This window comes from Zeugodacus cucurbitae, chromosome 2 (assembly GCF_028554725.1).
Source record: "Zeugodacus cucurbitae isolate PBARC_wt_2022May chromosome 2, idZeuCucr1.2, whole genome shotgun sequence".
Classification (NCBI taxonomy): domain Eukaryota; kingdom Metazoa; phylum Arthropoda; class Insecta; order Diptera; family Tephritidae; genus Zeugodacus; species Zeugodacus cucurbitae.
This window is the reverse complement of record NC_071667.1, coordinates 66607718-66620372: the sequence shown is the minus strand read 5'-3', so window position 1 is coordinate 66620372 and position 12655 is coordinate 66607718. Positions and strand designations below refer to the sequence as shown.

The following is a 12655-nucleotide window of genomic DNA, read 5'->3' as shown; positions in this document are numbered from 1 at the left end:
CTCTGGTTCTTTACTCTTGACATTTTCTGCATTCTTCGCTTTCTGTCAGCCTCATCTTGTATGCGTGTGCCGCCACACGAGTGTGACAAGTGAATATGCCCACCATGTTCCTACATTCCCTTCTATCGAGCGTCAGTAAGAACTTTGTGTATTTCCGATCTACCGCTTTACACATAACTTTTGCGGTTTTGCATCCCGGTAGATCCTTCCAGCGCTGTTTGAACTTTCTTAACAAGTTTCTGTCTCGAACATCATATATATAGGCAGTGCATGGGTTCACCTACGTCGATCACGCTTTCAGATGACAGTTTTAAGCCTCTCTTGACAATTCGTCCACTACCTCGTTACCCTCAATGCCACTGTGGCCTGACACCCAGTAGAATTGAAGTTGCTTGTTTCTTTCGACATCCTCCACTGCTGCCCTGCTACCCAAGACGCTTTGGGCCGATACGCAGAAAGAGGATATTGCCTTGATTGCCGCCGGACTGTCTACGTATATGTTGATTCTAGGAAGCCTGATGGTCCATTTAAGGATAGCTCAGCGGCTTTTCCGATTGCAAACACCTCCGCTTGAAATTTTCTGTATACAGTATTTAAATGGTATAATAGTAAACAAATTTTCTTTGAATCCGTTGTAGTGTGGAAACGGGTCAGTCAGTTCAGCCTTATGTGGAGTTAGATTCTGCTTCAGATGGCGCGATTTCCGTCGCCAGTAGAGACCATCTTGAAAATTGTTATTCCGAAGGATTGAGTTAATCTACACTGCCATAGCTGTATGGAGTAAGGCGATGTGGAAACACCAAATCATTTCCTCCTACACTATCCAGTTTTCGCAAGACTGAGGTTGAAACATCTCGGTAGCTACAATTTTGGGTAACCATGCAAACTTTCCGGAATAGACATTAGATGCCTAATAAAATTTGTGATAAGCTCAAAGCGCTTCGGCGATGCGTAAGGGTCTTATTTGCGATCAATATTTAGGAGTCTTTTAGTATCACGATGGACCGAGACCTTCAGCTGTTCAAGTGGGATCCAACGCGTCACCTATCACTACGGTTAGCTTTTGAACCTAACCTAACCTAACCTAGGTCTTTTTTAAGGGTTATAAGCTGGACTAATCGCTTAACCTATTGCATCTCACTATTTCATTCTTTCTGTATTCAGCGAGGTCAGTTAAAAAATAAACAACTAACTGCGGTTATATGAAATAATATATAAAAGAGTATTCTAAGAGACCAAGCCCACTACTTATATGATATTTTGAAAGATCTCAAAGCCTCTTCAGATGAAGTATATCAGAGAACTGCATGAGTGCCTAATTTCATCACTCAGAGTAAACTTGATTGAATTTCGATGGCGATGGTGTCCACTTCATAACTATGAGTGGAGAACTTCTGAGCCACTGATGAACTTGCATAGTACTTGTATTTGTTTTACACACTCTTCTTTTTGATTTTCATTGACAAATGGCGATCGTACTTATGACCAGCAAAGGGAAAAGCAAGGAACACTCTTCATCAGTAGCGCGTGTACCTTAGTGTATTTGAGTTCATATATATAGACGCAGTAAGTGATTACTTCGACATGGTAAAATTGAAGGTTTTTTCTTTTTTATAAAATGATTATTCTTTTATGAAAATTCAAGAAGGATTTATGCCTATTCCTCTTTATAACCTTATTACAACAGTCAGCAGATTCATCGCTGAAACTGAACAAAAGAAGGATGTTATCAGCGGGATTCGTCGAGACACTACTAAATCCAAACTGCTTGCAAAAATTAAAATTCTTTAGAATTGGGCAGGAAATGAAATGCCAGAAATCTGCCTATAAAATATCGACAAGAAGGTTTAGATAACTAAATTCACAGTGACTCGCTTGGGAAACTCAAATCTTTCATACATATCTAGCATGAAACTATGTGTTGATAATATCAGCTAAGACAATTCAAAAAAGGAGTAGATTTCTATTGATCTTAATGAAAGCGCCCAAGAAGAATATTTCATAAAATTTGTTCCTGCGCTGTTAGTATATCTTTAATTAAATAATTCTTAACATTAAAAATAAATAATTATGCCGGTTAAAGATCACCTCAAGCCTGCTAGTGGCGAAATTTCATTAAGAAAAAGTCCTCAAGATGAGGCTGGCTTCAAATAGAGTAGAATCATTTTAGCAAAAACTAGGAAAAGCAAGATTTAACTCCTACACAATTGAAGCACGCTTTGGTCTTCCAAAATTAAAGAGCTTAAAGAGAAGCCAAATCAGCCAGTAAAACCGGGCTCCGTTTTATCCAAATGCCTGTGTACGTGAGCAGCCGAATGTCGCCCCCAATGAAGATTTAAATATGATCTGAAAGTGACGTGTGTGTGTGCGTGCGCTAAGATCAAGTAAGAGCCATTGTGACAGCAAACATTTAGCGACAGCGTTGCACACTTGTACGCCACTCAATTTATGTGGCACAGGCAAAACTTTGCCACCAACTGCCGACGCACACACTCTCAAACACGCGAACACAACACGAATAATAACAAAAGTTGTCACGAAGCACTTGGTGCGCTCAAAAATAACCAACGAACGCCCACAAATCTACACGCGGCGTTAAAGCGCAACTTATAGGCAACGCTACACAGACGTTGCATGTGCCACGACGCGGCTGCAAACTGGCGAATTTTACATGCCACAGCAAGTGAATTTGTGTCAAAATTTATTTGCGAGCATAAACTGCATGTAAATGTGTGTGTGCGTGTGTTGCATGTTGCATGTATGAGTGCGCGGCATGCATGCGTGTGTGGCATGCAAAATGCATATGCTGAATGTTGCGCATACGACATGTCGGCCCGCTCAAGGCAATTCAACTGCCATGTCAGGCTGTTAGCAATAAACGAGACTGACTAAAGTGACTAACAGCCTTACAAATGTGTGTGTGTGTGTGTGCGACCAATACATCTGGTGGCATGTGCACCGCAAACCAACCCAACCAATTAACAGACACCATCAATAAGCCAGTCGAATGTCCTTCAAAACCGAAACGCGTTCGCCTAATGAATTTCAATTGGAATTGCTATCATTCGGCGCCGCCGCCGCTAGTTGCATACATAACGGTGCAAAATTTTATGTGCAACAACAACAACAAGGGTAATGGCATGTGGCGCTCATTGCGATTTGCATTAGTTACGCGTGAAATTTTGATTGATTTTGCGTGTTGCACGAATAGCTGCAAGTTGCAAGTTATATAACTAGCCACCAAGCAATTTGCAACTTTGCACGAAATCTGCATGCCAAGCGCGCGCTGAGCGTACATGCCACAAATATTCAACCGAAATTTCTCTGGCATTTTCTTTACTCGCTAGTTTTCTCATATTATTCCCCCGCACTCTCTTCACTTCATTTCACCACAGTTTACGCACTCACCTCAATTATCTGCATTAGCACATCGAAAATCAGCTGCGTGCTACTCTTGAAATCCACGCCTGACTGCGCTGTGAAGTAGCGGTAATTCTTCGTTGCAACATCCTCGTTATCCCGCGGCGCACCCGGACCGCGCTTGGAACGCCGTTCGATGGTGGCGCCAATATCTCCGCCGCCACCGCTGCCGCCGCTCTGTGGTTGCGCATCCGGCGCGCTGCTGTTGGCTGTGTATTGTGCGTACGCCTCCATTTGTTGCCACATAAAATTCAAATCATATTGATTGACTCTAAATTGGTTAGTGCCGATGACGGTGTCACGCAGTCGACACGCGAAGCTGTTGTAGTTGGCGTGTGCGTCGCAGTCAGCGCGCAGTTCGCGCTCCAAGTTGGGATGATAGAAGATGTTCGCCTCGGAGACGAGTAACTGCACTTTGTGTAATTTCTTTAAGCTGCAAAGAGGAAGTTGCATAAAAAATGTGTGTAAATTAGATGATTGCTTGTGAATTTAGTTGCATGCAAATATTGTGCAACAAAATTGATAGTTGATAAACGCTGTTCCGTTTTAGCGGTTAAAAATTTATATTTTTTATATTCTGACGGTGTAGAGTATTCAAGATAGCAAAAATGTGTTTGAATCTGGCTTATTTAAACGCATCTCCGCATGTATAGGATTATTAAAGAGTAGAAAGCAGAAAGCTGGAGAATATTGCCCGAGGTTCTACAAAAATGATAGATACCAAGTTCAAGGTCTAAATCAATAGCTCAAAAACATACAAGAATTTAAAAAGTGCTTCTCAAAATGTACACTCAGGGTTGCTATTTGCGTTTTTAAATATACTGACGTCAGTAGCCAACCTCAAGGTAAAAAATCTGTTATAATAGACTGACAACTATACCCCAAAAGCCTTACAGAATTGTGATATAAAAATCACCACTTTATGTAGTACTCTGAGAACACACCACAACATTAAGATAGCTCACTATGCACTGAAGAATACCTTCGATGCTTTTAAAAGAACAATAAATCCAAGTTTGTACGACAGATTTGTTGAATTTAATTAGGTCGTAGCCGCGTTGTGATGTGTACTAACATGGAAACATAATCGCGGGACTTGATAGAGTAGAAACCGAAATTTTTAAAGACGGATAGAGGACCGCTTAGTAATTTCCATTTAATAGCATTTTCGCACAGGAGCTAATTGATCAATTAACCGGCCTTTGCTCGATTAAATCGCTGATTTTGACCGATTTACCATACAAAATAAAAATCAAATTTTTCTACATTAATTTTGAATAAGCGTTATAATCGAGTTGAAAATGCAATGCAACTCTGCGACAAAGAACGTTTTTGTAATTACATGTACATTCAAGTCGCTTCTGGAAATATAATATATTCGTTAAAGACAAATCCGTTAGAGAAACATTCCGTAACACTTCGAACTGCTGAGGAATGGTTTCGACGATTCAGAGCGGGTGAAAACGAAACCATGGACAAGCCAACCGGCGGAAGACATCGAGTCAGACCGGCATGTGGCATCTCGTGACATCGCCCAAGAGATGGGAGTTAGTCACCAAACCATTTTAAACCACCTGCAGAAGGCTGGATACACAAATCAACGCCTGCGATATGCTGCTGAAACGGAACGAACTCCATCCATTTTTGAAGCGGATGGTGACTGGCGAGGACAAATGCATCTCATACGGCAATATCAAGAGAAAATGGTCGTGGTCGAAGGCCGGTGAATCGTCCCAAACAGTGGCCAATCCACCATGAGCTGCTCCCATATGGCCAGACGCTTAATTCTACCATCTACTGCGAACAACTGGACCGATTGAAGCAGGCGATCGACCAGAAGCGTCCAGAATTGGCCAACAGGAAGGGTGTCCACCAGGACAACGCCAGACCACACACTTCGTTTATGACTCGTCAGAAGCTACGGCATAGCGCCAAGTGATTACCGTTGGGGGTATTATAAAGTTGCCGTCTAGATGGAAACAGATTATCGAACGAAAGCGTGCATATTTGAACAAATCCGTTCACTGTAACACTTATAAAGCATTGAATAAAGACCAAAAAAGCGGAAGTTATTTGACAACTTTATATAATAAAATAGCAATCAAGCAACAATGAATAACAGCAACAGATTATCGAGTACCTGGCAGTGTGAAGGCCAAAAACTGGTTCCTCAATTAAAATTTTTATTTAATTTGGCTGTGCGAAAAGGCTATAAGTTTGTCTTGCAAATCACAGAAAATCCAAAATATTAATTTTACAAAAACGAGAAACGTAGGGAAAGAAAAGGAGCTGATTATTTTGAATGGGACTTGGATTGATGCAATATATTTTCCATACATTTTGAACAAAAAGAGTTATATAATCCAAATTAATTAGATTAAAAAACGCTCCCGAACAAGATATGACTTTACATTTTAAAAAACAACTGATCTGACAGATGAAACTTTTTAATCAAGTCAGATCCACGAAAAATATGTAGAATTTGAGTATAAAATACGAAAATTAAGAAGACATATGAAACAATTTAAAGAAAAATGTTATTGAGATAGTATTTGTGTAAAAGTAGTTAAATTAATTTTGACGAAAAGATTGAACTATGGGAAAATAATTGCAGATTTTAATAAAATAAGGATAATAAGGAAGGGCTAAGTTCGGGTGTAACCGAGCATTTCATACTCACGCAATTTATTTATTTAATTTTATTAATATAACACACAATTTGACCTACATATTCGTCATATATATGGTATAAAGTCCATTGAAAGTTGGAAACCCTAATTTTAGGTATATGGGATCTAGGTGAAGTTATAAACCGATTTCACCCATTTTTGGCACGGAGACATATTATTAGAAGAAAAATATTCCCTCTGAATTTTGTCAAAAAATCTTCACTAGTGCTTACTGCATACATTGTAAAGTAAACGACAAAGTTCTGGTTCTGTTATATAGAAAGTAGGCGTGGTTGTGAACTGATTTGACCTATTTTCACAACATATTATTGGAATGAAAATATTATAAACTGAATTTCATTTAAATCGGTCGGAGTTATGGTTTTTGGCCCATAAGTGGCTAAGGAAACGACTATACACAGTTTGGTTGATTTAGCTTTAGTAGTTTAAGAGATTTGTACAAAAAACTTAATAGTAGGCGGGACCATGTCCACTTTCCCAAAAAACTTATATCCAAAGGAAAGGGCATACCTAGTGCGTTCCTTTGCACCAAATTTTTATAGTATTATTTATGGCTTAGTTATAGCACTTTATCTGTTTTCGGTTTTTGCCATTTTGTGAGCGTGGTAGTAAACCGATTTCGATGAAGATTATGGCGAATGATAAAACTATATTTTTAATACAAAACTCACGCTGTTAAGCAAAATATTTTTCAGCTAATATAGTCAAATATATAAGTAGACATAAATAAACTTATTTTCAACAATTAAATTTCGCAAGCATAAAACAGGAAATTAGCTATTAATTTTTAATTAACATGCACATACAGAAGCATAATTTCGGTAAACAAGTATCTCATTAACCCAATTGCAGAAGTGGAATTTTAATGTGTCGAGTATTGATCTTGGCTATAATAATATACGACGACTTTGCCTATCAAGTGCCATATGTACTCCGGATGAAATTTATATTTGTATATATGTATGCAACATAAATCTGTTTATATAGAGAAATTATTGTGAGAAGACAACAGTAAATATTGAATAGTAGCAATGAAGGCAAAAAAATTTGTATCGAATGTGCACAGAACGAGTGTGGAACAGAAGCAGTAATATAAACAACAGTTATAAAATGGCAACAGCAAGTTATGATAGTCATAAAACAATAATGCAACCGACGTCAAAGCTCTTAGCAAAACCATATGGCTGTGTGGATGTGAGTGGTTCTAAGTGAGAGAGGATATATATTTATATATATAAGTAGCCATATAGATATAGTAAGCCATATGGTTTCTAAAGCAAAAATAACATCGCTTTCCTATGCCTAACGCCTGCTTGTATGCTACGATTTTATAACTTACTCCATATACTAGTAGAAGGCATATGCTTTCGCCTTCAATACAAATTTCATTATTTATTTTTATTGCATATTGATAAGCAGCCGAAGTCAAGTCACAAGAAATGAGCCACAGCAACAACAAAAAAAACACAACAAAGACAAATGACATGCTTAATAGAATGTGGCGGAACAATAGCGCTGATAGCAACAGACTCGGCGCGCCTGAACTCTCGAACAAAAGCAAATGAATTTATCAATATGAACAAAGCATATGCATATTTTATATATAATCGCTAAGCACACATCCTAAAAGCGCTATTAAGTTCAACCACAGTCATCCGTATACCATTTAGCGCAAATTTATTGTTTTCGCCTCTCTACTTGTAACCGCACTAATCGCTAGCTACAAGCCTACTTTTATGCCGACACACATACATATGTCAGATGACAATCTTAAGCGGAGAGAGCAACAAAACAACAAAACTAACAATACGAAACAATAGAATGTGGGAGCTTAGATAGAGTAGGCAATGAAAGCGAAATAATTTTGTGAGCAAGACATAACAAAGCGCTGAAAGCGGGCGGAGGTTGCGCCACTAAATCGAGATTATCAATGAATTACGCGAGATACATGCGATAAGCTGGGCGTCATATTAGGAAACTGTTTGTATGACCGGCGTTTAATGAAAGGAAATCTTGTCAGCGGAAGAAACTGTCATACATTTGAGGACGAACTGTTCCAGTTGTTGTGGATTGTTGGTGCTCGAAGAGAAGAGAGATGAGAATAAAAATAAGATAAGATATTTTAATTACGCTGACTGCTTTTGTATAGAGGTTACCCAAGGTTTGTAGAAATTTCTGAGATGACTCATAGAAACCCATAAGATTTTTGTAGAAGTAAAATCAGACACTTAAATTTATATATACCCATGTTAAATTATTTTATTACAGCAGATATGTGAGAGAACACCACTTCACATAATATAGTCCTGAATTAATAGTCAGTAGCTTATCAAAGTATACTCTACATCAGCAAATTCCGTCAATTTAGAAAGAATCCTTTCAAAGTAGCTTCCAAGTGCGCAAAGTAGATAATTTGTACAAGATACTAACGAACTAGGATCTTAAAGGCTGTAACTTAAACTTCACAATCTCCTTCGAAAGGTACTTTTAAAAAAAGAACTATCTATGACATTATATGGCATATTTAAGACGGCACTATGTTACACATAACTGATTTCAGATTCAGATAATTATGATTACAATTAAATTTCCATTACCATTACAGTAATTATAATTACCAAAAATACAAGTACTTTAATTGAAACCTTTAATAGTTACAACTATAGAATATAAAAATTGTAATAATGTTATTGTAATTGTAATTGTAATTACTTATACCGATTACAAAACAGCTGGCGTACGCCGATGATATCGATTCATTCGAAACAACTCCCGCGCCGTTAGTTCTGCATTTTCGAGACTGGATAAGGAAGCGAAGCGTGTGGGTCTGGTGGTGAATGAGGACAAGACGAAATATCTCATGTCATCCAACAAACAGCCAGCGCATTCGCGTCTTGGCGCACACGTCACTGTTGACAGTCATAACTTTAAAGTTGTAGATAATTTCGTATATCTAGGCAACAGGATCTACACCGTTGAAATCCAACGCAGAATAACTCTTGCCAACAGGTGCTACTATGGACTGAGTAGGCAATTGAAAAGTAAAGTCCTCTATCAACGAACAAAAACCAAACTCTACAAGTCCCTCCTCATTCCCGTCCTACTTTACGGTGCAGAAGCGTGGACGATGTCAACATCCGATGAGACGGCACTAGGAGTTTTCGAGAGAAAGGTTTTGCGGAAGATTTATGGTCCCTTAAACATTGGCAACGTCGAATACCACAGAAGATGAGCTAAAAAGACAGCGGCTACGCTGGCTAGGTCATGTTGTGGACGAAAGTGCACCAGATCTGAAAGTGTTCGATGCAGTACCCGCTGGTGGAAGCCGAGGGAGAGGGAGGCCTCCACTTCGATGGAAGGACAAGGTGGAGAATGACCTGGCTTCACTTGGTATTACCAATTGGCGCTAAACTGCCAAAAGTAGAGATGCGTGTCGCGCTGTTGTGGACACGGCTATAACCGCGTAAGCGGTGTCTACGCCAGTTAAGAAGAAGAAGAGTACAGTAATCTATTTATTAAGGACATGGCAGTAACAGGAATCCCAAAAAATTAACAACTTGCAAATAATAATCAACTATAGTAATAATCATACTTTGAAATCAATAATTGTAATGCTAAGTGTTTTTGGATTACAATTACAATAATCGTAATTGGAAGTAATCAAACATAAGTCAAACAATTCAAAATATTTCTTATAAAATCTCTTGTCAATCTTGGGATTTGGGTGATGGATTATTTGAAAATAAAAACCTATTTTAGGAAACGAAGAAGTATATTGTACCGCATACCTCTTTTTAAGAACAAAAACTATAAATCTTTACAATAAACTGTCTCTACTGGATATCTTAGCCTGCTATTTGAACACAAATCACCAATATTTGCCATTACATTACATTATCTCAGCTTGCTTTATAAGAAAATCGAGTCGTCTTTACAGAAAAAAAAAATGTTGTGGACCATCAAAATTTTGAATTTTTCGACAATGTAACGATTGAACATTACATCGTACATACCTATAGAGATATGAATTTGTAAGCTCATATGTTTTTGAACCCACAAGGACACACTTAATTTTGACCATGTCGGTTCCGGCGTATGAAAATTACGAACTTGCTTCAATGCAACCAACAAATGTGTGTCAGCAGGCAAGTAAACGCGGTGCAACGCCTATAAGCATGCAAGGGTAATCAAAACAAACTTATACAACAACAAACACATTACATATACAGCAATGCGCTCAGCAGCAGATGCGAAGAAATGCGTAAGCGGTTGAGTAACAGACCATTGTATACTATATATGTCTGTGTGCGGATTTGGCCGAGTGTATTTAAGCGTTTCCCTGTTCATTTCCTGCCAATGTTCATTGTTTCCTCTGCCAGCATGTGTTCGCTTTGAACTTAAACGGTGAAAAAAAAAGCGACGAGTGGCAAATGAAACAAATGTGCATACTCTGGATATGTACATATGTATATGGATATGGAATGCGCTGTATGTAGATATGCATGTGGATATGTACATATGTATGCTATGATGGCATTGTAAATATCACAAGCCGTGCGCGTAATTAAGCCGTTCTTATTATTGCATTTTAATTGCGTTTTCCACAATCGACACACCTCTCCCAACCCTTTTGTTGATTAAAGAAATCATAGTAGACGTTAAGTTATTTTAAAGAGGGGTTTTTGATATTTTACCAGAAAACATTTTTTTTATAAAACTGATGAGAATTTCAAATATTGATGAATGAAATGTCCCCATATTTTTGAACTAATCACAAAGAATTATCAATATAATTTCGAGAAATATAAGCTTTCATGTACGCAGAGTCCGCTAGTTTTCGATTATACCCTCTAAACTCAAATACTTTAGACTCTATTTAAGGAACTGAGAGAATACAACAATTTATCTTGCCAAAAGCCTAGTTATAGAGATTAGAATTCTAAATTCCATTTCTTTGCCAATTCTGTTGCTGAAAATGCAGTCCGAATATTATTTTTTTTTTTTCAACTTGAATCGCTCTAGAGAAGATCTGGGGATCTGATTTGGTCTTTGTTGAAACTTCGTTTGATCCAATAGTAATCAAAGTTCTAACTAAATTTCTAACGAATAATGACAATCTGTAAATAGCACATTAGATCGATTGAAGAGCTCGATGAGGTATGTAATTCCAAAGCCTAAGCTGGAAAATCAATCAATCAGATGCCGCCGGCCCATAAACCGCACAATGGGATGCAATGGTGACTCATGGAGTACGTGTGGATTGCTGTCTGACCAATAACGTAAATTTTGCTTATTGACGAATCCATTCAGCCAGAAATGAGTCCAATCGCTGAAGATGGTTTTTCGATGAAAATTCGGATCATTTTCAAGTTGTTGCGCAGCCCAATTCACTAACATACGACAAGCGGCTTCAGTTCTTGCGTCAATTTGATCTTGTAAGAATGGAGACCAAGATCTTTTTGCATAATTCTCCACAACGACGTCACAGAGGTGCCCAAGACTTGAGAACGACGTGTGAGATACTGATTTGGGTCTTCCTCAATTGATGCGCTAGCGACAGAATACTCTCGACACTACGGATACTTCTTTGTCTCACTGGCATAAGAACATTTTGTACTGTGCTTGGGATTCAAAATTTTCCACTAGACGCTCTATTGTTGATCTGACAGGACGATTATGGCGACCATAAATTGGATGTAGCGCTCTTAAAGTTGAGGCCACTGACTACGAATTTCCGCAGTAAATTTAAAAAATTTCGACTCGTTGTTGGATCGTATATCTTTGCACTGTGAAATAGCAAACCTTACTGAAGAGAAATGTCAAATGACGTCGTTTGCTGTCCCTATCGGACTACTTTTGTAGCAACCCTTTTGAAAACCCCTTTACTTGAGGAATCTTACGCTATTCAACCTTCAATGTACCCATCTAATGTTGGGTATATTGAAATCAAACAAACTCGTAGAAAGTAGAGTGGTTTCAAACCACCCAAAAGTAAACCCTTTGATAAAATGTTACACTCCGACCAACAACCGAATCACAGCACCGTTCAAGTTCTTAGGTCCTACATGGCACTGTACTCATATTTACGCATAAGCAGTAGTGTACTCATACGAGTATACTCATACATGCACTTGGGCGCACTCACTTACATTTGCAATATTTACAGCCACTTCGCCGAAGCTTTTGTTTGCAATGTGCATTGTGTACAGTTACGTCTACATTGTTTCAGTCGGCACTTTGAAGGCGGATACCGGAGCAAAGCGTGGATAAACACGCACATTTGTACAATAAATTTATTTGTATTCGCTGCAAGTGTTTGTGTTGTTACGCGTTGACGTTATATATTACTTCCTTTGCCTGCCATAATGAGTCAATGAGTTAAGAATGCTCGTGGCAATGATTTCATTTCATTGCCTGCTGCCAACAACAACAACAACAACAATTAGTCCGGCATGTGTTGGAAGGTGTGGTCCGTTGGTCGGGCCTTCGAGGTGTTGCACACACAATGCTTCCGTAATAGCAGGTTAATTGTGTTGAGCGTTATC

At 38.4% G+C, this 12655-nt stretch overlaps 1 protein-coding gene across 2 annotated transcripts in view; it reads right to left on the bottom strand.

The window, feature by feature from the left end:
- Positions 1–12655, bottom strand: part of LOC105217216 (uncharacterized) — a 154120-nt gene that overhangs the window by 51147 nt on the left and 90318 nt on the right. For both annotated transcript variants that reach the window (XM_054225839.1, XM_054225840.1), the window contains one exon: positions 3409–3853. In XM_054225839.1, the coding sequence (XP_054081814.1) occupies positions 3409–3853 (445 nt within the window). The remainder of the gene's footprint in view (positions 1–3408; positions 3854–12655) is intronic.